The 26782-nt window shown below is 45.0% G+C and overlaps 1 protein-coding gene and 1 pseudogene across 1 annotated transcript; one reads left to right on the top strand and one right to left on the bottom strand.

Annotated features, from left to right (window-relative positions):
- Positions 1–5559: 5559 nt before the first annotated feature.
- LOC130474680 (free fatty acid receptor 2-like) lies at positions 5560–6427 on the top strand (annotated as a pseudogene).
- An 18776-nt stretch (positions 6428–25203) lies between these two features.
- On the bottom strand, positions 25204–26313 carry LOC130475006 (free fatty acid receptor 2-like). The gene has a single exon (XM_056846700.1). The coding sequence runs from the start codon at positions 26308–26310 to the stop codon at positions 25204–25206; it is 1107 nt and encodes a 368-aa protein (XP_056702678.1). The 5' UTR covers positions 26311–26313.
- Between the last annotated feature and the right edge of the window lie 469 nt (positions 26314–26782).

The following is a 26782-nucleotide window of genomic DNA, read 5'->3' as shown; positions in this document are numbered from 1 at the left end:
AGTGGCTTCCTTTATGAAGTTAAGCCATCTCATGTTGGGTCTTCCTCTTTTCCGACACCAGTGTGGTGTAGGAGAGCCAGTGTGGTGTAGTGGTTAAAAACGATGGTTTGGAGCGGTGGACTCTGATCTGGAGAACCGGGTTTGATTCCCCACTCCTCCATATGAGCGGCGGAGGTTAATCTGGTCAACTGGATTTGTTTCCCCACTCCCACACATGAAGCCAGCTGGATGACCTTGGGCTAGTCACACTCTCAGCCCCACCTACCTCACAGGGTGTCTGTTGTGGGGAGGGGAAGGGAAGGTGATTTTAAGCGGGTTTGATTCTTCCTGAATTGGTAGAGGAAGTCGGCATATAAAAACCATCTTTTCTTCTTCCTCCTCTTCTACTGCCTTCAACGTTTCCTAGCATTGTTACGAAGAGGGGAACTTCTTTTTGCAAAATTCACTTATTTTAGGTATAGCTATTGATTCCTTTCATCTTGTTTATTCCCTGCAAAAATGTCTCTTTCATTTCTCTTTGATTTCTCTTCATCGTCTTCTGTCACATCCCTATGTGCATTTTTGTAATTTCAGCCCTTGCTGGGTTTTTTGAGTTACAAACCACAGGGTGTGCCAGCAGAAAGACAGGAGGGATTTTTCCAAAATCCCCTTTTTAAAGATATAGCCAATGATCCCTCTTATTCGCCTTTTCCCTTTCAATAGAATTTCTCTTTCAGTTCTCTTTGTAGTTTTCTGTCACATCCCTATGCACACTTTTGTAACTTCAACCCTTGCTGGGGAATTTTGAGCTACACATCCCAGGGCGCGCTAGCAGCAGGACAGGAAGGTTTGGGAAGACATTGCCTGCCTCTGAGCATCTACAGAATGGAATTTGGAAATTTTTGTAGAACCTCCCTTCCTGCCCCTCCTCACTTCAAATGTCTCGTTCTGCCTATTGTCACTCACATCAGTTTCTGGAAAAGAGAAGCATAGGTGGTTTGTAGAACTATATATGTATATATATATGTATATATATGTATATATATATATGTATATAAACATATTCCTTTTTCTGTTCTGAGGGGAACACTGGCTTCCCACTTCCTATGAAATATCACACAAGCCAGTTGTCCTTCCTGTACTGAAGAGACCCTTCAGGGTTTTTGTGGTATATGTGTGAATATGTCTATCCACAGGTATCTGGTAGACTCATAGGTGGATTTATGCACCAGCTAAGTAAGCTACAGTTTAGGGTTCCATATTATGAGCTGGTCTTCAATTTTTTTTAAAAAAACAAACATTATAAAAATACTAAATTAGTATTTTTTTTTGGGGGGGGGTTAATGCTCTGGGTCTCATAAAAATGACATAGCCTAGTTCTTCAGCATGTCTTAATCTGCCCCGGTGTAGATTATCAATTGAATCATCTGTAGAAGCCTGTGGTTCTTCCCCTTGGAGACCAAGTGGAGACTGAACATTCTAGAACACAGGTAAGATTAGACATTGCTTCTGGAAGGAATAGTCCTTTCAAATGTTTATTTCAAAATTGTTTGGTGGCATACCAAAATAGGCAACATCAGGTTCACCATTCTCCAACAAAAGGGAAGGTGAAATACCTCCAACATGTTTGAACCGATGTTCCTGGGAAGTGTTTTATTCTTTTACTTTAAGGTTAAGTTTAAATGAAATTTTGCCCATAAGTGTAATTGGGCAACATTTCATCACTCAAAAGGAGAACTGCAGAACTTTATTTCATTTCTGAAATTTGACTATATGGGGTTATGTGCATACAAGTCAAAGTTGTCATACCGCTAATTATGGATATCCTATAACTGATAGTTTCAGGTGAGTAGCAGTGCTGGTCTGCAGGAGAAGAGTAAGATTCAAATCCAGTAGCACCTTAAAGACAAAAAAGATTTCCAGGGTATAAGCTTCCAAGAGTCAAAGTTCCCTTCATCATGCCCTTTAAAACAACCTCAGACTCAACTCTTCTTGATGAATTTCAAGGCGATCTTGTAGCAAATTCAATCCCTCTGATCCTGTGATGTCGGGAAGTGTTAATGATGGGGGGGGAGGTTGAATTACAATGGTAAACATTTGAATTTGGACCCTAAAATAGCCAGAACAGGGGAAATTTGCATCTACTGTCACAAGGTGTGAAACTGTCACAAAATCCAGAGCTAAACTGTGAACAAAAGCCCAAACTGTCAACAAAAGCCAAAATGCAATTGAAATGGAATCATTGTTAGTTGCCCAAATTTCTGAAGAGCTGCAGAAAGGTTACTGAGGCCATTTATGCAGGGCTGTTTCCCCGCGATTCACCTCCGCCGACTGCTTCGGTGCTTTGTTTTCATTCTGCATGCTTCTCCTGACCATCAGAGGTTGCCTCGCTCTCCCCACACGTCTCCGCATGTTTTGCCTGCGTTTTGTGGATTCTCGCTACAATACGGGCCAAAAATGCGCGCAAATGCACGGGGAGCGCGAGGCGACCTCTGACAGTCGGGGAAGCCATGCCCAATCAAAACGAAGCACCGGGGTGACTGCGAGGCAAACAGCCCTGCATAAAGATCACTGGAACATCCTGAGTTCAAATCTTTGTTCAGACATGAAGCACAGAGGGTGACAACTGGCTTGTCTATCAGCGTCACCTACAATAAGACAGCCAGCATAGTATAGTGTCAGACTGCAATCCAGGAGACCCCGGTTCGAATCCCCACTCTTCCATGGAATCTTGCTGGGTGACCTTGGGCCAGTCAGACTCTCTCAGCCTATCCTACCTCACAGGGTTGTTGTTGTGAGGATAAAATGGAGGTGAGGAGAAAAATGTAAGCCATTTTCCAGTATCTTCTTTAGGGAGAAAGGCAGGGTATAAAGGAAGAAAATACGCAAATAAAGGATTAAAGGTAAAGCTTGCTGGGTGATTTTGGGCTAGTCACAGTTTTCTTAGAGCTCTCTCAGCCCCACCTACCTCACAAGGTGTCTGTTGAGGGGAGAGGAAGGGAAGGCGATTGTAAGCTGGTTTTATTCTCCTTAAAAGATAGAGAAAGTCGGCATATAAAAACCAACTCTTCTTCTTCTTTACTGCCCAGGGGGTGGAAAGGCTGCACTTAGAATAGAGGAAAATGACATCGGTGCTCCTATTATTAAAACTGAAAGTAGATCAGAGCCCAAAAAGGCAACCTACAGTTGTCCTAATGAGCAAGATCGGTATTAAACTGGGGGAGGATTGATGTGGTCGGAGTGACTCATTTGCTGAGGCTCACCTTGGTTTCAGCTATAGCACACATGTCCCTATTATTGGATGCTCTAAGTTTATCAATGTGCATGCCCACCTTTTCAGGGCTCTCTTTGAGTGACTGCTCGTCAGCAGTTTTTGAATGAGAAGATCCTGAAGAGCAGCTAGATTATATGCCATACCTTCCCTTGTGATGCTGAGCTGAATGAATCTATAGAACATGTTGTAGGTTGTCCTTAATTTGGGGACAACGGGGTGTTATTCAAGCTTCACCAGTATTCCTCATGAAATGGGTGCCCTAGACCATCAACCAGCATCCTGTGCAGAACCCTGTGGGTTCTGTGGCAGATAAACTAGCGGAAACTGCTTGGCAAAGACAGGAAGTATGAAAACCACCAAAATATGTCCTTTCTAATGATTGGTTGACTATTTTTTCTGATGATCATGGAGCAGAATCAAAACCGTAAGGGAGACTGAACAACCAGTGATGGCGAACCTTTTAGAGACAGAGTGCCCAAACTGCAACCCCAAACCCAATTATTTATCACAAAGTGCCAACACGGCAATTTAACCTGAATACTGAGGTTCTGGAACAGTTTTCTCCTGGGAAAAACGCACTGTGCTTGTAAGGAGTATGCCCTGGGGATACGGTTGCTAACTCCAGGCCGAGAAATTCCTGGGGGACAGTGGAGTTTGGGGAGGGATTTCAGCGGGGTATAATGCCATAGAGTCCATCCTGCAAAGCTGCCATTTTCTCCAGGGGAACTGATCTGTGTAGAGTGGTGTTTGGTTGTATTTCTGGGAGATTCCCAGGCCCCAACTGGAGGTTGGCGATCGTGTGTGTGTGTGTTGTTAAGTGCCTATAAATCAAAGTCCTCCAAAAAGTCCTATCTTTGGCAATTGTACCAGGGGAGGAATCCCTGCGAAGGCGTGAAAGCAAGGCGACGTCGCCGTGTTCCCTCAGGATCGCCCACTTACTGCAGCCTCGGTGAAGTTGGCCAGGCCGCGCAAGCAGCAGCAGTTCTGGGTGAGAAGCGAGGGCGGAGGTTGCCCCGGCGGGATGACTCCTCCAAGGGCAGGGCCGGCCCAGGCAGCCGGAGCCAGCTCCAGTCTCGCCGCAGCTCACACAGTGCGGGACAGACACTGGCGGCGCAAAGAAGGATGGCGTGGTGGCTCCCTCTCGAGGAGAGCCCAGACATGCCACCAGCCATCCTAGCCGGTCCCAGCGCCTGGGGGGCAGCTGCAGCAAGGTCGCCCTGCACCGCTGAGGGGGAGAGAGAGGGAAGCTTGCAGGCGCGATGGCGAGAGGACCCAGGGAGCTCAACTTTCTCCCCCACCCCTCCCCTCATAGCTGCCAAAAGAAGGAGAGGAGAGAGGCTGCCTGGTGCAAGAGCCGGGGATGCGGGCAGGGGTCGCCACCATGAGGCGGCTCGGGGGATCCCTCCCACCGCCTCTCCTGCTGCTGCTGGGGCTGCTTTTCTGTGTTGGGGCGATGGCGCACGTGCCCACAGAGAGGGCTCTGCGTGCCCTCTCTAGCACGCGTGCCATAGGTTTGCCACCACTGCCCTAGACCATCAACCAGCATCCTGTGGAACTGTCAGGCTTCAGCAAATGCACGGCGTTTCAGGCAATAGAACTCAAATCCAGACAGAGCAGCGATTCAAGGATTTATTCCGAAAGACAGTGATTTCAGTAAAGAGACGAGCAAGGCTGGAATACATGACTGGGGGAGTATGGATACATGTATAGGGCTTATACAATAGGGTTACAAGAACAAAGAGACAATGTAGTCGTTTCCTGCCGGTAACGACTTAAGTAAAACTGAAACAGAAACAATTGTGAGCAATCAGTGGAGGAGATGGCCGGGCTCTCGGCTATGTGCGCGGGACCCGATATCAGATTGGAGATTTACAAGGGCGGGTCCCAACACAATTGTAAATCCCAGGCCGGAGCTCGTGTGCAAAACGGGGGAGGGGAAGGAGTGCACGGAGAACTCCATCTTGTTCGCGGGGAAACCATCTTGTTTGGGGATGGAGCTGTCAGAAGCCCTATCTGACAGGAACACCCTGTGGGTTCTGCGGCAGATAAACCAGTGGAAACTGCTTGGCAAAAACAGGAAGTGTGAAAGCCACCAAAGTATGTCCTTTCTAATTGACTATTTTTTCTGATGACCATGGAGCAGAATCAAAACCGTAAGGGAGACAGCACAACCTTTGCTGAATAATACAGGAGAAAAGCACAAGTTAATTATTCACCTCAGATTTTCCTGTAAAATGAAGGAAAGAAATCTCCTGACTGGTTTCAATAGCTAACAATCCTTTCTTTCTCTTGCAGAAGCTGAGAGGATGGCCTTGGAAACCACTGTCCTTGCCATCTTCCTCTTCACCTTCCTGACAGGTGTTCCATCCAATCTCCTGGCCTTATTCACATTCCTAGTGAAACTGAGCCGCAAGTCAACCCCCATAGACATCCTCTTACTCAACTTGACCATTTCTGATCTATTCCTTCTGCTTTTCCTGCCCCTCAAGATGGTGGAGGTCTCTTCACATATAGCTTGGCGCCTTCCTCCTTCCCTCTGCCCTCTCACCAGCTACTGCTTCTATGGCAGCAAGTACCTCAGCATCCTTTTCCTCATGTCAATCAGCGTGGACCGCTACTTGGGTGTTGCATATCCCATCAAATACAAGTTGCACTGCAGGCCTGTCTATGCTGTGGTGGCCAGCCTCATGCTCTGGTTGTTCAGTGGCTTCCACTGCAGCATTATCTACACGTTCAGATATGGGGTTGCCAATCAGAGTCTTCCATATTCTCCTCCTAACAGCTCCCATTGCTATGAAAATTTATCCCTTGTGCAGCATCGTGTCATCCTCAACGTCCGGCTGGAACTCTTCCTCGTCCTCCTGCCTCCCTTTCATCATCACCCTTTATTGCTATGTGAACATTATTCGCATCCTGAATTCCCTTGCCAATGTCCAGGTGGGCAAGAAGCGGCGGGCCGCGGGCCTGGCTGTGGCTACTTTACTCATTTTTTTTATCTGCTTCGGCCTTTACAACATTTCCAACTTTGTGGGCTTCATTCAAAAAGAGGAACTCCCTTGGAGAGCAGAAGGTTTCCTCCTCAGCACCCTCAATACCACTGTGGATCCTTTCATCTTTTTCTTCTCTTCCAAGGACATCCAACGGACCTTAAATGAGTGTTGGGGTGGCATGTGATCCTCTGCTGTAAACTTCCTACAGATAATGATGAAGGAGCAGATGCCGTCCAATTCCCTAATTTACAACTTCAGAGGGAACAAGAAGGAGCTGAAGCCCAGACAGAAACTTTCTTGGACCAACCTACAAAGAGCTCAGGGCATTCCACAGGAAGCACAATGCACAGCACGTTAAGAAAGCTCTGCAGCATTCACAATGATTCTTTAAAAAAAAATCTTTTTTGCAGATATATAAAAACAGAATATAGAAAAAGCAGAATACAAAAAATAAAAGAAAAAATAAAAGGCCATGTCATGACAGCTATTGCAATTGCATCAATTTTATCCGAAGAAAAAGCAAGAACATTAACAGACATACCTGGAGACTTTGAGGGTGAAGCCTGAGGACAGCAGAGTTGGAGAGGGGAGGGGCTTCAATGCCATAGAGCCAGAAGGCCAAAGCAGCCATTTTCTCCAGGGGAACTGGTCTCTGTCAGCTGGAGACCAGTTGTAATAGTGGGAGATCTCCAGCCACCACCTGGAGGTTATATGAAAGTACAATAAACACGATGTGTACTGATATAAGGTATGCAATCCTAAAGGAAATAATACTCAGTACACAACCACTGATAATTACAAATATATTCACTACTGTAATTACAACATAAACATCAATGTGTATACAAGTTACCAACTTTTCACATTCAATAACCTATCTTTGGTTGTCAATTCAGTTCATGGTGATCCTGGAATCAGAAAATACTGTTGGTAATAAGTGAAGCGTTTCGGAGGGATGCTTAATGTTTGTTCAAGCACAAATTGCCTGTTGCGATGGAAAGATGCACACAGAGTTGCGATCAGCTGGTTGGTGCTAGCCAATCACGTAGCTGAAATCCCGCTTGCTGGATCGGCTAGCTAGCCTGGATCTCTCATCTGCTGTATAAGCTAGCGTTGGATTTATGAGTTGCTGGTGCTGTGCCTCACAGACAATGATATTTGCACGTAGATATTACAAGATTCCGGTATATACTTGTTTCACATTGACTTGCTTCCTCAGACTGTGCAATTAAATCTACAATATCAATAAACATATTAGCATGCTAATCCACCCCCTATTTAGTTTACACCCATTAAATTTAAATGTGAACAAAACTTCTTACCTGACTGCAATATTGCAGTTCATAAGATGACTCCTAGTCCTTATGATTAGTAACTAAGTTTAACATGCTCTTAAACACATTTACAGGTGTGAATGTCTAAGGCTACAATTGCTAGTCTATGAGGTACATATCCTTCAAAAACTTACATACATAATGTTATTTGCATTTCTCCAATTGACTAATGTTGCTACTTTTATTTCTTTTTTTCTTTCCGATGGTGAGAACATGATTCCTAATGGCGGTAAGTTGATTATATGTTATTTGTATTAAGAATAATTATGAGTATAAAAAGCTAGATAGGTCCAATGATGAGTTTAATCCGTAGGGATGAATAGAGTTGAAGAGATGGATGAAACGCGCCTCCTGCTGGCCAAGTATGTGTTCTGCATTTACAAAGGGGCCTCTTTGTATTTGCCAAATGGCAAAAAATTGTAAATCAATATCTCTATGGCCTTTCTCTATGAAATGTGAGACCAATGACGCCTCTAATACACAATTGCGAATTCTGGATCTGTGTTCACCGATCCGATATTTTAATGATCTACAGGTCTTACCCCCTCTTCTGGATGCACACCTTAACGTGGTGAGGGGGTTTGTGAGTGTCAGGGAAGCTGAGAGCAATACCGTAAGGGGTCTAGACTCTATCAAGAGACTAAACTCCTAGCAGAGTCACTCAAGACGGAATGGTCACAGCTGAGACACCAGACGAAGATGCATCCACCCCCTTAAGGGATCAATGGCCACATCCGCAGAAGAGAACAGGCAGTTCCAATGGGGATGGGGGTAGAGGAATCCCTGAAGGTTAGCTACTGGGCAGCAGCAGTAGTGGAAGGTGACACTGGCGGAAGATCTTTCGTAGACAACGGCAGTGCCACTACGGCTAACTCTGGTTAGTACTGCGCAGAAGAAGGCACTGGTAAACCACTTCTGACCAACCTTTACCTTGAAAACCCTATGATGAGACAAACCAAAATGAAAAAAGATATAGTGCTGGAAGATGGGACCCCCAGGTCGGATGGCACTCAATCTGCTACTGGGGTAGAGCAGAGGACAAGTACGAGTAGCGCTGTTCTTAATGATGCGATTGGACTAAAGCCGAAAGGACGTTCAGTGGTTGACATGAATAGATGCAAAAGGAAAGTCCGAAGCTGTTCGACGCATAAAATAGGAACATGGAATGTGAGAAGCATGAATCAGGGTAAGCTTGAAATTGTTAAACAAGAAATGGAACGTATGGACATTTCAGTCCTAGGAATAAGTGAATTAAAGTGGACTGGATTAGGACATTTTCAATCAGAAAATTACAAAGTGTTTTATTCAGGGAATGACAAAAAGAGAAGAAACTGAGTTGCTTTAATAGTGAGGCAAGATGTAGCAAAGGCAGTCAGGAGCTATAATGCAAAGTCTGACCGAATAATATCAATCAGACTTCAGGGAACGCCTATCAACATAAGCATCCTTCAAGTTTATGCCCCAACTACAGATGCTGATGAGGAAGAAATTGAAAGTTTTTATGCCAGTGTTCAGGAAGAAATTGATCACACACCTAAACAAGATATGCTGATAATCATAGGTGATTGGAACGCAAAAGTAGGAAACAAAGCAGAATCAAATGTTGTTGGCAGATTTGGGCTAGGAGCACGGAATGAAGCAGGAGAACGCCTCGTAGAATTCTGTGAAGACAACAATCTGTTCATTGCAAACACATGTTTCAGGCAACCAAATAGACGATTGTATACATGGACATCACCAGACGGCCAGTATAGAAATCAAATAGATTATATAATTGGAAGCAGAAGATGGAGAAGCTCTATTCTCTCGGCCAAAACAAGACCAGGAGCCGACTGCGGTACAGATCATGAATTGCTAATATCGAAAATAAAGTTAAAGCTTAAGAAAAACACCAAAACATTCATAGCACCAAAATACAATCTAAGCAATATTCCGGAAGAGTTTAAAGACCATGTAAGGAACAGATTTGCATTACTAAGTTCAAGTGAATGTAAACCTGAAGAACTATGGGTGGAAACTAGAGATATTATCAAGGAAGAATGTGCAAAGACTATTCCTGTAGCCAAAAGAAAAGAAAAACCTCGATGGATGTCTGAGAAGACTCTTAAAATTGCCAGAGATAGACGAGAAGCAAAAGTAGAAGGTGACAGAAATAGAATCAAAAGTCTAAGTGCAACATTCCAGCGACTAGCACGTAATAACCAGTGTCAAGAAATAGAAGAGAACAACAAAAAAGGAAGAACAAGAGATCTGTTCCACAAGATCCAAGAAATCTAAGGGAAATTTAAAGCACGGTTAGGCATGCTGAAAGATCAGCATGGAAATACATTAACTGAACAGGACAAAATAAAGAAAAGGTGGGAACAATACACTGAAGAACTATACAGAAGAGATGAAAGGATAAAAGATTCTTTCCAAGAAGAATCTTTTGAAGAAGAACCTACAGTTTTAGAAAGTGAAGTGAAAGCTGCATTGAGAGCAATCGGGAGAAACAAATCACCAGGAGCAGATGGGATATCAATAGAGCTATTCCAAGCCACAGAAACGGAGTCCATCAAAATCTTGACAAGAATATGCCAACAGATATGGAAAACAAAACAATGGCCCACAGACTGGAAACAATCCATTTACATTCCAATTCCCAAGAAAGGAGACATCAAAGATTGCAACAACTATCGGACCATTGCATTAATCTCTCATGCAAGTAAAGTGATGCTCAAAATCTTACAGCAAAGGCTGTTACCATATATGGAACGAGAAATGCCTGATGTTCAAGCTGGTTTCAGAAAAGGAAGAGGCACTAGAGATCATATTGCAAATATACGCTGGTTACTGGAGCGTACGAGAGAATTTCAGAAGAAAATCAGCTTGTGTTTCATAGATTACAGCAAAGCTTTTGACTGTGTGGATCATGAAAAGCTATGGCTGGTTTTAAAGGAAATGGGTGTGCCACTACATCTGATCGTTTTGATGCGCAACCTGTACTCTGGACAAGAGGCCTCAGTTAGAACAGAATATGGAGAAACGGAATGGTTTCCAATTGGCAAAGGTGTCAGACAAGGATGTATTTTATCTCCCTATCTCTTCAATCTATATGCAGAACATATAATTAGGAAAGCTGGATTAGATTTAGAAGAAGGTGGAGTGAAAATTGGAGGGAAGAACATTAATAATTTGAGATATGCTGATGACACTACATTATTGGCAGAAAATAGTGAAGATTTGAAACAACTATTGCTGAAAGTTAAAAGAGAAAGTGCCAAAGCAGGACTACAGCTGAACATCAAGAAAACAAAAGTAATGACTACAGGAGAATTACACAACTTTAAGGTTGACAATGAGGAAATTGAAATTGTTCAAGACTTTCTATTCCTTGGCTCCACCATCAACCAAAAGGGAGACTGCAGCCAAGAAATTAGAAGGAGATTGAGACTGGGAAGGGCAGCCATGAAGGAGCTAGAAAAGATTTTGAAGTGTAAGGATGTGACTCTGGCCACCAAGACTAGATTAATTCATGCCATCATATTCCCTATTACTATGTATGGGTGTGAAAGCTGGACAGTGAAGAAAGCTGATAGGAAGAAAATAGATTCCTTTGAAATGTGGTGTTGGAGAAGAGTGTTACGGATTCTGTGGACTGCCAAAAAAACAAATCAGTGGGTTATAGATCAAATCAAGCCTGAACTGACCCTAGAAGCTAAAATGACTAAACTGAAGCTGTCGTATTTTGGTCATGTCATGAGACGACAAGAGTCACTGGAAAAGGCCATCATGATAGGAAAAGTTGAGGGCAGCAGGAAAAGAGGAAGACCCAACAAGAGATGGATTGACTCAATAAAGGAAGCCACAGCCTTCAATTTGCAAGATCTGAGCAAGGCTGTCAAAGATAGGACATTTTGGAGGACTTTCATTCATAGGATCGCCATGAGTCGGAAGCGACTTGACGGCACTTAACACACACACACAGGTCTTACCTATATAAATTAAATTGCAATTACATTTAATAATATAAATAATTCCCTTAGAATCACAGTTAGTAAATGATTTAAGTATGAAACGAAAACCTGTTTGCTGGCATATGAATTCCTTTACTGGTAAGGACAAATGACATTGGACACATCTCCCACAGGCATAGTGTCCTTTGACTATGGGTTGTGGAAATCTCTTTGGAATAATATCTGAGAGATGAGTCTCTGATAGCCATATTCTTTTTTAAGCCTATTTTTGGTAATGAATCACATCCTGGTATGTGGCTTACTAGATGCCAATTATTATATATTATGCCTTTAATATCAGGTGCTAAATGTGTGAATGTTAGGGAAAAGGTTAATGATTTATTGCTGGTGGAATTTTTATTATTTAATATCTGTGCACGTTCTGTATTTTTAGCCCTATTATATGCCCTGTTAATGATGTGTTTGGGATATCCCCAGGCAAGTAAGATGTCACTCAATTCTTCTGCTGCTCTCATGAAATCTATTTCTCTAGTGGAATTCCTTTTTAATCGAATAAACTGGCTATATGGGAGACTGTTCTTTAAATGTGATGGATGAAAGGAGCCATAGTTTAATAAGGCATTTTTATCTGTTGTTTTTTTGTAAAGGCGTACTGCTATTTTAGACTGTTCATTAATATATACTTGTGTGTCTAGAACAGAATGCATACTTGGCCAGCAGGAGGCGCATTTCATCCATCTCTTCAACTCTATTCATCCCTACGGATTAAACTCATCATTGGACCTATCTAGATTATATAATCATAATTATTCTTAATACAAATAACATATAATCAACTTACCGCCATTAGGAATCATGTTCTCACCATCGGAAAGAAAAAAAGAAATAAAAGTAGCAACATTAGTCAATTGGAGAAATGCAAATAACATTATGTATGTAAGTTTTTGAAGGATATGTACCTCATAGACTAGCAATTGTATCCTTAAACATTCACACCTGTAAATGTGTTTAAGAGCATGTTAAACTTAGTTATTAATCATAAGGACTAGGAGTCATCTTATGAACTGCAATATTGCAGTCAGGTAAGAAGTTTTGTTCACATTTAAACTTAATGGGTGTAAACTAAATAGGGGGTGGATTAGCTAGCACCAACCAGCTGATCGCAACTCTGTGTGCATCTTTCCATCGCATCAGGGCAATTTGTGCTTGAACAAACATTAACCATCCCTCCGAAAGGCTTCACTTATTACCAACAGTATATTCTGATTCCAGGATCACCATGAACTGAATTGACAACCAAAGATAGGTTATTGAATGTGAAAAGTTGGTAACTTGTATACACACTGATGTTTATGTTGTAATTACAGTAGTGAATATATTTGCAATTATCAGTGGCTGTGTACTGAGTATTATTTCCTTTAGGATTGCACCACCTGGAGGTTGGCAACCCTAATATAATAGCATACTGATAAGTATTAAACAGTAACCATCCTAATAGCCTTAACAAAAATCATAAGATACTTTGTATAATACTTAATAAGCAAAATATTGTAGTTAAACAATATTATAAAATGAATTTTATAAAGAAGAAATTCTTCTTTATAAATTCTTTTGAAAGAGGAAAAGAGAATAAGAGGAATCATTGGCTATATCTAAAAAAATAATTTTGGAAAAAGCAATGCTAATGCAAAAGGTGTGACACCATGGCCATTTATGAATGGTAATTAGTAGCGCCCGTTTCAGGCTGAATTGCCCCACATATTTTTTTGAATTTTTCATGCTGAACCGTCATTTGGGAAGTGACTGCAAAGCTGGCGCATACCTGCTTCACACTACTTAAGAGCCCCTATAACATGCTCTTTTGTGTTTGCTCCGCCACCACGAAGAATCCCCTGAAGGAACCATGCAAAACAACAGCGGTGCGTTAGCTATGCATATGCTAATGACTATGCAAACAGGAACAAAGGAGCAGGCGAGTGGGGTGGAATTTCTCCTTTTGTGTCAGGACCATGAATAGGCATTTTTATAGTCACATTTTAAAAAAGAGCTGTGAGCGAGCATCAAAACTGACCATGCATAAATGGCCCATCTCATGCAGCTTTTCCGCATCCGGCCACTCCATCTCATTGGCTGATACTTGCTGGGGGGTTACTCTGATGATGATGACATCATTTCACATGCCTTTTACAATGAAAGGGAGGAGAGAAGAATGATGCATGCCATTTTGGGCTCACATCTGGGAGAAATGAAGCAAATAAATGCATGTCAAAGGTACAAAAATAAAATAAATTGTGCATTGCTAGCCTGAAGCAGCAGTGACCACAGCTTTGCGATAATGTGTGGTTTGGCTCTCAAAATACCAAACATTCACATTCTTAGCTGCAAAGAAGTTGCTGAATACATCTGGTTTGCATATAGGGTTGCCAGGTCCCTCTTCACCACTGGCGTGTGGTTTTTGGGGTGGAGCCTGAGGATGGTGGGGTTTGGGGGGCTTTGGGGGAGGGCTTCAATGCCATAGAGTCCCATTGCCGAAGCAGCCATTTTCTCCAGGTGAACTGATCTCTATCGGCTGGAGATCAGTTGTAATAGCAGGAGATCGCCAGCCACCACCTGGAGGTTGGCAACCCTATTTGTATAGCCTGTATTGGACCAGACATGTCACACCACCTTTCTTCATTCTGTCTGCACACAGGGGGTTGGATCCTATTAGTTTTCTGCAACTGGCTCCTTGTCTTCCCCTTTCCTTAGGAGTAGGGTTGCCAACCTCCAGGTACTAGCTGGAGATCTCCTGCTATTACAACTGATCTCCAGCCGATAGAGATCAGTTCCGCGGGAGAAAATGGCCACTTTGGCCATTTGCCTCTATGGCATTGAAGTCCCTCCCCAAACCCTGCCCTCCTCAGGCTCCACCCCAAAAACCTCCTGCCGGTGGCAAAGAGGTACCTGGCAACCCTACTTAGGAGTGCTTTCTGACCCCTCCGCTCCCACAAGGCTATGCTTGAGGTTCAGGAAATCACATATACAAAACCCATGTGAGATGGATGGAGCTACAGGAGGGGATTTGGTCGAGATCACTGTGCCTCCCTCCTGCACCAACAGAAAGCTGGTAAGATCCAAACCATGAGCAAAATCAGTCTCACCCACTAACCACCCCACTAGCCACATCTGGTGCAACAGCAACCACTCCTCGAAGTCACTGGTTTCCTTTGCTTTCCTGGAAGTACATACTGTACACCGTGAAGGGACCCAGCACCCGGCAAGCTGCAATCTTTGGTTGCCATCGACTTGCCATGTCATAATTTTGGAAGCCAGAATAAATGGATTTTGGAGAAATGACCCAGATTACCCCTGGTACATAGCTATTTTTACAGGGCAACCCATTTTAATGGCAGGATAAGGGTAGTGTTTTGTTTGATGGTGGGAGAAGCCCCAATCCCATAATTGCTTCTTTACCAGGATAGAGGACTACTTTCATTAGGGTTGCCAACCTCCAGGTACTAGCTGGAGGTCTCCTGCTATTACAACTGATCTCCCCCAACTGGAGAAAATGGCCGCCTTGGCAATCGGACTCTATGGCATTGAAGTCTTTCCCCTCCCCAAACCTTCCCCTCCTCAAGCTCCACCCCCAAAAACCTCCCACTGGTGGTGAAAAGAGACCTGGCAACCCTAACTTTCATTGTTAGGCACAGAGTGTGGCCTGGATAAAGTGTGTGATATGTCTTTGCAGTGTTGTGACTTTTGTTCAGTACTTTTGAGCAGCTGCAGAGGAGAGTAGGAAGAGGTACAAGCAGGTTCTGCACGCTGTAAGATCTGCTGGACACATCACTTCCTCATTGTGGCTTTGGCCGAGGTGCAGCTTTTGTTCAAGCAGCTCACACTCGCTGAGCCTGTAACAGCATCTCAATCTGCCAAAATGAGCAAGTGGCCATCGGTGAGGCTGACAGATATCAGCTGGGACTTGTAAGTGCAAGGATCAAATACATTTTTGAAGTTCTGAAAAAGCACGGTGAATAACATGCTTGTGACAAACCTCATTCAATGTGAGTTCCTCTTGACTGCTCAAGCAATTTCGAGGAAAAGTGGTGACTACTGGTAGTTCTTCCCTGGTTTCTTTGCTTCCATTTAAGGTTTCCCAGATTGCTTGCTTCCTCCTAGCATGACAAAGGAGCTCACTGTGTTTCTGCACAGCACACTATTCTTACTGTGCATTTGAACGGTCCAAACAGCTGCTTTCAAAAGTCAGAAAGTAAACCTTCAGCTGGATCAAATACATTTTTGAAGTTCTGAACAAAGCATGGTGAAAAACATGCTTGCGACAAATCTCATTAAATGTGAGTTCCTCCTAATCTGTCAAGGACTCAAGAGTGCTGGGTGAGGATCTGGGAGACCCAGGTTTAAATCCCCATGCTGCCACAAAGTTCACTGGGTGGCCTTGGGCCTAGGGTTGCCAGGTCCCTCTTCGCCATGGGCAGGAGGTTTTTTGGGGGGAGCCTGAAGAGGGCGGGGTTTGGAGAGGGGAGGGACTTCTATGCCATAGATTCCAATTGCCAAAGCGGCCATTTTCTCCAGGTGATCTGATCTCTATCAGCTGGAGATCAGTTGTAATAGCATGAGTGTCAGCTCTGGGCTCACCAGACAAATCCCACAAACTGACTTCTAGGCAGGTCTTCCATGGACAGTAGACTTATTAAGAAATATACAGCGAGTTACAGAAATTGACTTGGAAATTGGAAAGGATACTAATGGGGGGAGAACTACGGGTACTGGAGATATAAAGGTGAAAGTGAACTTGCTGGACGACTACTGGTTGCTGCTGCAACCCATTAGATAACACTTGTTCCCAGAGGAATTCAAAGACACAACAGAACTAGAGCTGGACAACAGTGCGACCTTGAAACACCACCTGGCCTGGCCGCTGGCAGCTGGATACCAGGCCTGACAAGGAGATCTCCAGCCACCATCAGGAGGTTGGCAACCTTACTTAGGCCAGTCACACACTTTTGGCCTAACCTACCTCTTAGGTAGGGTTGCCAACCTCCAGGTAGAATTTTGTATATATGTATCATAGTAGGATAGCATTTGTTGTTGTTGTATAACACTTGTTGTAATTTGTCCTAATCGCTAATATTAATTTTGTAATTTTGCACTTTGACTGTGCTGATTTCCAAACCTACCAGGTACAGGCATAGTGATGCTCTTATTTGTTTAATATATTAACCTCCAGGTAGTAGCTGGGGATCTCCTGCTATTACAACTGATCTCCAGCCAATAGAGATCAGTTCCCCTGGAGAAAATGGCCGCTTTGGCAATTGGACTCTATGGCATTGAAGTTCCTCCTTTCCCCAAACCCCGCCCTCTTCAGGCTACGCCCCAAATACTTCCCGCCGGTGGTGAAGAGGGACCTGGCAACCCTACTCATAGGATTATCCTCATGTTTGAGGATAAAATGGGTGATGGGGGGACCTAGGCATGCCGCCCTGAGCTCCCTGAATGAAAGGCGGGATAACAATGTACTAAATAGTTAAATATATGTTTTTAGGGCAACCAATTCTTGAAATGTTTATTTGAACACTGAGGGGTTGTGGACGTGTCAATGTGCCTTCAGTATGGGCAGAATGTGCCCATGCATGGCATTTCTGAGAATCAATGCGACTCTCTAGTTTTGTTTGGCTCTGCCTGTACCAGGGCAGAGGAGGAGATGAAGATAAGATAGGTGACCTAAATGCAGTGTTCTGTAGTCGGGAAATCCCACTTCCTGAACTGTGAGTTGGCGGTGGTAGACAGGTGCCAGCTTTCCCATTAGATAGTGCAGCAATCAGCAGGTAATCTTAGATCTCTGTGTGGTCTGAAAGGTTCCATTTTTCTATTTCTGCAGACCGAACCTCTGACGAAGCAGAAATCAGCCTCAGCCCCCTCCCCCATCAGCTGCCAATCCTGTCTGCACATGGCATCGTATGTTGCGTTACGCTTCACCATTTATTTAATTTATGTAGTGATGCCCTGATTTTCTTCCCAACAGAGACCCATAATGGCTTACAACGTTGTCCTCCCCTTCTTCATTGCATTCTCACAACAACCCTGTGAGGTAGGTTCGGCTGCAAGCGGGTGACGGTCCCGCAATCACCCGTTGAACTTCCATGGCAGAGTGGGTATTTGAATCTGGGTCTTGCAGGTCCCAGTCTAACCACTGCACCACACAGCACTGCTTACATGTGTGCATAGTTCTCCATAAACAAGAGGTGGGGGCTGAAGCGGGGGGGGGGGCTTGGGACAAGGAATCCCTCGCACAGATCATATACTCTGCACCATTTCACAGGTGAAGAAAAGGACATCGTTTTAAAACACCTATTTTCATACCCAGGACCACTGTTGGTGTGCATTGTCACGTGCCATTTTCATGTCATTTTCATTTATTTACAGTAATCCTTTCTTCATTGATCAAACAGCCATGTTTGCTTTTTAGTGTGGAAACACTGGTCCCTAAAGGTTATTTAAAAACACTTAGGATAGCACTACTAGATGCTAAAATAAAAAGGGAGAAAGACTTGAGCTTGGTAAGAAGTTTAGAGAAGTTATTGTGTGTTATGAGATAATCACAGATTTTCCATTCATTCCTTGGATGCCCACCGGGGAACGCAGGGATTCTGGCCCTGCAGTCCAGTACGCATGTCCCTTTTGCAGGACAAAGCCACCAGATCTCCCATGATTATAACTGATCACCAGGTGACAGAGATCAGTTCACCTGGAGAAAATGGCCACTTTGGAAGCTGGACTCTATGGCATTATATCCCATTATATCCCCAAACCTCGCCCTCCTCAGGCTCCACCACCAAAATCTCCAAGTACTTTCCAATCTACCCTAGTGAGACACATCAGGTGGGCTATGGCTCAGTGGTAGAGCATCTGCTTGGCATGCAGAAGGTCCCAGGTTCGATCCCTGGCATTTCCAATTAAAGGGGCTAGGCCAAGGGTCAGCAAACTGCGGCTCGAGAGCCACAAGCGGCTCTTTGGCCCCCTGAGTGCAGCTCTCCGAACTTGGTTCGGAGCCCCTTCTCTCTCGCCTGCTCGCGCCGGCAGCCGGGCTGCAGAGCTGGCGCGCCTGAGAGGGAGAGAGCGAGCGAGCGCGAGAGAGCAGGCGAGCCGGCCTGCTGTCTCCCCCCCCCCCGCCGTGGAGAATGGCCGGGTCCCCCTTTCCCTTGCCCTCAATGGTTGGGAGGCTAAAGCCCTCCCCTCTAGCCGCGTGATTGCTGGGCGGGCAGCTGGGCGGTTCCTGGCTCGGGCCTGCCTGCCTATCAGTAGTTGGGCAGGGCGGGCTTCCTTTGGCGGTGCGTCCCCGGCAGTGGCGCTGGGCCGGCGCACCCCGTCTTTTGCGGCGCCGACTCAGTTCCCCCATTGTCTTCTGGGCCTGCGGGTCCCTGTAAGCCGGGAAGAGGCACACTTTGGAGCCAGAGCAGGGGCTTGTTTGGTAAGTGGAGGGTGGCGGGAAAGCTTGCCCTACCACTAAGTGTGCTCCCCTGATCACACAAGCCCGCCCATCTGGTAGCTGTCGACAGCATCCCAGGCCAAGTGCATTACGCGCCAGGATGTTCCTTGTCCCGACAGATGTTCATGAAAGGAGAGGGTCCCCCACTACTGGCTAGGGCTGAGGGGGCTAGGTCAGCATTCTCCGACTCCCTATTGGCCAGCTGCTTGGTCAGCTTTTAGAGCTGACTGTGGCCATGTGGGTGGGGCTGTGCTGAGGGGGGGCTGTTTCCAGGACCTTCAGTGCAGCTCTATGGGTTTTTGCTGGTGTAACTTTGTACTGGCAACAGGGAGCGTTCCCGGACCTAAAGGGCTCAGGGAGCTGACTAGCGTTGGCCCCATCCCCCAGAGTGCCCCCTTTTGCACCGCACGGGAGGTGTGCCAGCATGCCCAGATGGTGCCACTGCACTGGTGCCCATACACGGCACTGCCACATTGCACCTGGTGCTTATGTAAGTGGTTTGGTACTGGCAATAAGTTCTCCTTACACTAATGTAAGTGGCAGTTGCGCCAATGCTGAGGCCACATCGCCTACAGGGAACTCCCCCCTCCCCCGTGGATTGCGCTCTTAATGTGCCATGCTTAAATGCTTATGCCTATTCTAGGTTTGTTTCAGTTCTGTTTTAGATTTCTGCTTGTTTTCAGGTTTCTGTAGTCCAAACCCTATTACACTGTTCATTGGATGTCCCATCCTGTTGGTTCTATTTGACTTGCATTGTGTAATCCACCTCGCGTCTCAGTGAAAAAGGTAGACTATATATAATGTAAATAAATAAAAAGGTTGGTAATTCAAAAGACCTGATAGACAAAAGCAATAGATCACTATTACATTACCGCACCCTTTTGAAATAACAATTACCTATGCAAAAATAAATCTTCCCATTGGCACTGCAGAGGAACAAAGCAGGGAAATAGTGGCTAATGGAGGAAATTATATACACACAACTCCCATGTGTGTCTTGATCATAAATAAGCTCTGTGTTTCAAAACAACCCTACCCTTCTATGTTTGCCTAAGTGGTTCTTACAATGCCATCTTTAAAAGAGTTATTCCACTCTAAGCCCATTCATTTCAGTGGGCTTAGAATGGAGTAACTCTGCATAGGATTGCACTGCTAGTGACATTAATCATCACTGCTTAAACTGGGGGTGTCTTCACCCATTCATGGGCTTGCAAAAACCCAACGCAAACCTGTTTGGTAAGCGTTTTCAGTTGTTCATCACAATACTAACAAACGGAGTGATCGGCTCATATCCAGGAAGAAGAAGAAGAAGCAGCAGCAGCAGCAGCTGTCCCAAGTCCCATTCACACCAGGAAAAGGAAAAATCAAAATGGGGTGTGTCATGATGAACCAGCAGAGATCAGAAAGGTGATGAGATCCATATTTTTTATATAAAGAACTCTCATTCTCCCATTTGTAAATTTCCACTGCATGAACTGGATTCCAGAAATAAGGTTTCCATCTTGAATCCATGTTTCACAGCCTAAACAGTCATATTAGAAGATGAAGAGTTGGTTTTTAAACCCCGATTTTCACCAACTTTCAGGAGTCTCAAACCAGCTTACAATTGGCTTCCCTTCTTCTCCCCACTGCAGACACCTTGTGAGGTAGGTGGGGCTGAGAGAGTTCAGAGAGAACTGCGACTAGCCCAAGGTCACCCAACTAGCTTCACATGGAGGAATGGGGAAACCAACCTGGTTCATCAGATTAGAGTCCGCCACTCATGAGGAGCAGGGAAACAAATTCTGTTCTCCAGATTAGAGTCTGGTGCTCTTAACCTCTAAACCACGCTGTCTGTTTGCTTGTCAAACATGTTCATGGTGAAATTTGTGACATCCTGACCTGGAACTTCGGGTGCTGAATCAAAATCTTGATTCTAATATACCTGGTTATGATTGTAAAATCAGCTGTTCATTGAAAACTATGTTCACCTTTCACTGAACTCAGACCTTTTAGAAAGGGTGAGTATGCAGCTGGGTGGGGCATTGCTCCACAGGCCTTACTCACCTCCTGCCAGTCCAAAGAAAAGGTAGTCTAGTAGCATCTTAAGGACAACCAAGATTTCGATCCTGCATCTACCAGGGCTTGTGCGTCTGGTCTCACCCAAGTTTGATAGAATACTAGAGAGTTCTCTTAACTGTTGAGAGCCAAATATGGAATTGGATTTATATGCATGGTCATGTGTATGGATCTCCCAAGCTAGGCAAGAGCTCTTACATCCATAATTTTAAGCAATAACTTTCAAATTTGTTTTTGTGCCTGTTCCAGTCCCGTTTGTGCTTGTCTGACAGTCCTGCTCTTGAAAACCTTACCCAGTGCTCCTCCGATTTCCTTCTTCCCTGTGATGCCATGCCTTCCTCCATTAAAGTGCTCTAAGCTCACATTGAGGTTTTTTGTTGCCATCTTCTGGGCATGGAGTAGGGGTCACTGGGAGTGTTGTGGGGGAGGTAGTTGTGAATTCCCTGTGTTGTGCAGGGGGTTGGAGTTAAGGTTGCTAGCTCCAGGTTGGGAAATACCTGGAGATTTTGGGGGTTGAGCTTGAAGAGGGCGGGGTTTGGAGAGGGGAGGGACTTCAAAGCCATAGAGTCTAATTGGCAAAGTGGCCATTTTCTCCAGGGGAACTGATCTCTATCACCTGGAGATCAGTTGTAATAGTGAGAGATCTCCAGCCACCACCTGGAGGTTGGCACCCCTAGTTGGACTAGATGATCCTGGTGGTCCCTTCCAATTCTATGATTCTGTGATTCTATGAAGAATAGATGCGTAGTAAATCTTACTTGCTTGCATTCTGGCCCTGCTCCTACAGAGGGCACCTTCCTTCTGAGAAGAGAAGGTTGTGAACATTGGAGAGCAGCCAGCAAGCCAACACCTCTCCAAAGCTGTGGTTTTAACAAGGGCTGTTTCTCTGTTCTTTCAACACAGGAAGCCTCAGTGCCCAATACCACATTGCCTGGTTTGCAAAGTGCAAACGGGAAGGAGGCTACTTCTCAGCTCCATCTGCCATTAAGACTCCGAGTATCAACCGCCAATGGCCGCTAAGTGCTAGCCCTACAAGGGCCAGTGGATCCCCACCTAGCCATTTCCTTGCAAAGTGCTCATACCAGGCCAGCGCCCTTCGGAAACACCATCCTGTCCTTTGCCTAATTGAAGTGGGTTTTAAAAAGTACAGCTATTCCCAGGGCAACCTGACAAGGGGTGAGAAGAGATGCGGATGGTGATTTGGAGAATACAGAGGGAATGGAAGACAACAAGGGGCAAGGACAGTGGGTCACAAAGGTCCTGCGGCATCAGATATCATAAAGCTCAGACCTAGGAAGGGCCGGATTTAGGTTTGATGAGGGCCCTAAGCTATTGAAGGTAATGGGGCTCTTTATATGTCCAGCTGTCCTTTGTCAACAACAAATTGTCGCTGTTTTTTGTGTTGAATATATGCTATATGGTAATTTATGGACCTAATAGGTATCTAAAGCCATTTGCACATAACAAAATATGTATTTTATCAAAATAATTGTTGAACTGAAATACAATTAAGAAGTATATTAATAGTGAAATAATTATTAAGCTCTAACTTAAAATGATTTTTTATTCATAACAAACTTAATAATGCAAACACATTGATTGGCATTTGTCAAAAACAAAAGTTCCTTTAGAAACACAATTTACAAAGACTCATAATCTAGTCTCTAGAAACTTGCTATAACATGAAATAATAATAGGTGTAAATATGTAGGTTTTATTTTATTTGTTTTTTTATATTTTGGAAATGTACATCCAGCTTTTTTTCCTTTAAATTTTTGGGGCCCCCAAGAGAGTGGGGCCCTAAGCTATAGCTTGTTTAGCTTATACGTAAATCTGGCACTGGACCTAGGCCAGTGCAGAATATTTATTCACGATTAGCATCCAAATTAGCCATTCTGCCTTGGAGGCAGGGCACATTTTCTCCACTGCTGCAAGCACATAGCCTCAGACCATGGCGAAGAAAGATCACAGGATCCAAGAACATAAGAAGAGCCCTGCTGGATCAGACTAGTGGTCTCTCTAGTCTGCCATCATGTTCAGTGACCAACCGGTTACTCTGGAAGTCCAACACAGGGCACTGGGGAAGGTCTCAGCCTCTCTGAAACATCAGAGATCAGAAAGTTGATAAGATCCATATTTGTGATGTGAAGGACTCTCATTCTCCCATTTGTAAAATTTGCAGTGCCGGGATGAGATTTCAGAAACAAGGTTTCCATCTTGAATCCATGTTTCACAGCCTAGACAGCTATATCAGTGTTCAAGTTTGGGCTATTATGGGGAAAGACTCACCACGAATTCCTGACTTCCAAGGATGAAAGTCCTCAGGAAGCCAGGAAGGGGCTGCACCAGCATAAGTGGCCACCGGCGGGGAGGCCCGGATGCCAGTCTCCCGGTGCTACTGTGGCAGTGCCACCCAGGGATGCCAGCTGGGCCTTCCATTGGCATCCCACCAGTGTAAAGGCCCGCACCAGCATTCCGGGGAGGAGGGTGTACCAGCGCCCCGGGGGGCAGCTTCCTGTCCCCTTTCACCCTGGTTATGCCACCGGGATGAACAGTGTTGCTGCATCTTCTTTTCAGCAGGTACAGCCTCGCTGTTTTCAATGGCGAGAAAAGCCCCATTTAAAAAATAAAAAGCATCCAAAAGGCTTTTTTTCAACCTTTGGGGGCCAGGAAATGGCTTTGAAGATGCCACTGTGGAGCCTTGTCCACGCTGCCCCTGGCTGCTGAAAGCTCAGGAATGGGCTGTCAGTGGTAGAACATCTGCTTTGCATTGAAAAAGTCCCAGGTTCAGTCTAGGACTAGAGGTTGTGCATATCAATAAGCCCGAACCAAAAATAAACTTGAAATTAGCCATTTCAACAATATTTGAGTTTTGCTTTTACCGAATACCAAAACCTGGGAATCTGCCCAAAGCTGAATTGGCAATTCCTGAAAAAGCCAAAAACATATTTTCAGCTCCGGCTTTCCCCAGGCTTTTCCCTATGAGAATTTTAAAAATGAGCTCTGGGAGAGGCATTTTGGGAGGTAGAGGTCCCACATTTTCAGGGTACCTTCAAGGAATCTTGAACTTTATCATACTTCTCTATGGAGGAGGGGGTGACCCCTTCTAAAAAGGTAAAGGTCCCCTGTGCAAGCACCAGGTCATTCCTGACCCATGGGGTGAAGTCACATCCCGACTTTTACTAGGCAGACTTTGTTTGCGGGTGCGGGGTGGTTTGCCAGTGCCTTCCCCAGTCATCTTCTCTTTACCCCCAGCAAGCTGGGTACTCATTTTACCAACCTCGGAAGGATGGAAGGCTGAGTCCACCTTGAGCCGGCTACCTGAAACCAACTTCTGTTGACCCTTTCTGGACCCCATAAAATTGGGGTCCAAAAATTCTGGACCCCATCACAACCTTTACCAAACTTTTAGGTTCTTGCAACGAGAATCTTTTGAAGCTACCCTGCTAATTTGGTGACTCTACCTCAAAAAATACCACCCTGGGAGAATTTTTTAAAAAGACTTACTTTTCACAGTCTGTAACAGCCGCTTCCTGTCCAAAGAGTCGTGGGGAAACCATTGCAAGCATTCATGGGAAACTGAGACCCATTGCAAGCATTCATGAGTTTTCCCACGCCTCTTTGGAGAGGAAGCACCATCTATCCAACCTCAGAGCAATGGAAAATGTTATCTGCAATCAGATTAACTTTTCTTCACAGTTTCACATGTGTTTAAAAATTCTGCCTTATTTTGAAGAAATTAGGGCAATGTAATCGACAGAAGGGGGGATCTGAACGATGGCTTTCCAGAAACTAGGCCAACACACGAACCGCTACACTATACAACTTCAGTAAAGGCCATTTGAAATGAAGTCAGGTCCAGCCTGTACAACCTTCATTGTATGATGGGTCAGCTGGAAGCAGGACAAAAACCACACATTTAAGCAATCTCATATTTCATGTCTGCAAAAGTATATATCAAATTCCCAAGCAAGATATGCACACAAGATTCGAATGTTAACAACGACAACAACAACAACAACACACAACACACATATTCAACATGCAGTTTTGAATTCACAACTCCAAATCCAGAACTGGGGCAAATAAATTTCGATGTTGGCATCTATACACAAAATCTGTTCTGGGTTTAGTTTGCCACGTCTCCTTGGAACTTTGTGCAGTATGCGTCTTGCTCAGGGTTCAGTGTGCTGACCTCCCAGATCTTTGCAGCATGTCCACTGGAGGAGGATTCAGCTGCTGCACCAGTCCCTCCCAGTCCGCTTGAAGTAGATAATCCGACAGCTCCTCCTCCTTCATCGTTGTCTCTGGGATCCTTGCAGCAGGGCAAAGAGCAGTGTGGTATAATGGGCCGGAACCTACGGCAGATGCCAGCCCAACAGACACCAAAGTTTTTTCGGATGGCGTTGGATGAGAAGAAGAAGATGAAAGGATCCAAACAGGTGTTGAAGGAGCTGAGGGCAAAGCTATATTCTCTCCATTCCGGGTCTTCATAATGTATCACTCCAAAAATGTGGGAGATGTTAAAGGGACCAAAGAACAGAGCATAATTGAGCAAAGTAACCACAGCCAGGCCTACGGCCCGTTGCTTCTTGCGGGCCTTGACTTTGGGCAGGGAGGCCAGGATGCGGATCACATTGATGTAGCAGAAACAGGTGATAATGAAAGGGATGCAGAAGAGGACGATGCAGATTTCCAGCCGGAAGGGGTAGATGATCTTCTTCTGCTGCTCGTTGAACTCTTTGAAGCAGACCACGTGATTGGAAGGGTGCTGCGAAGACTGCACCGAATCGTTACGCAGGGCCCTCACGACAAAGACGGTGCCACAGTGGGAGCCGACAAACAACCAGATGAAGACGCTGGCCGCCACGGCATAGGCCGACCTGCGGTTCAACCTGTACTTGATGGGAAACGCAACCCCCAGGTAGCGGTCCACGCTGATTGCCGTGAGGAAAACGGTGCTGATGGAGAGGCTGCTGTGGAAGGTGCAGCTGGTGACAGTGCAGAGGGCCCTGTGGAAAGGCCACTTGTTGTTTTGGGCAGCCTCCGTCATTTTGAGGGGCAGAAAGATCAGAAGCATGATGTCCGACAAAGTCAGGTTGAGCAAGAGGATGTCTATGGGGGCCGGCTTCTTGCGGACTTTCACTAAGAACGTGTAGAGGGACAGGAGGTTGGACGGGAAGCCAATCAGGAAGGTGACGATATAGATAGCAAGAATAACCCCAAGATTGGTCATCCTCTCCACTTCTGTAAGGGAAGGAAATGATCATTAGATATGAAACTAGGACAGGAGACGTGTTCCTTAATTCTCAAGGGAAAACTACAGTTGCATTCTTTCCCCACCAATGATGGCTGTTCTGACAAATGAAGAGTTTTCACTCAGTTCCATAGGGGAAAAAACAAGAAAGGAGAGTGATAAGACCCCATATACAGTGGCATATATAGTTCTTTTACTTTCAGGGAACACTTTCAACATCAGCTCCTCTGTTATGAAACCCCAGCACGTTGCACAAGATTCTGGGTGTTTTAAGTCACCTTCTCCGTGGATGACTGGTCTAGCTGGCTGATTCCTTATCATTAACGCAGCTGCATATGAACAGAGAACGCAATCTAGAAATCATTTGAAGCAGGAAACCAGTTAGGGAAGCAGTTGGACCATTGGATGACTGACCTGGATGGCCCAGGCTAGTCTGATCTTGTCAGATCTC

This window comes from Euleptes europaea, chromosome 3 (genome assembly GCF_029931775.1).
Source record: "Euleptes europaea isolate rEulEur1 chromosome 3, rEulEur1.hap1, whole genome shotgun sequence".
NCBI lineage: Eukaryota > Metazoa > Chordata > Lepidosauria > Squamata > Sphaerodactylidae > Euleptes > Euleptes europaea.
Note: the sequence above shows the minus strand (reverse complement) of the source record. Positions and strands in the feature narration are given on the sequence as shown.

What these genes read in the sequence shown, in the direction of transcription:
- LOC130475006 (XM_056846700.1), bottom strand. Translation starts at nt 26,310, where the DNA reads ATGACCAATCTTGGGGTTATTCTTGCTATCTATATCGTCACCTTCCTG.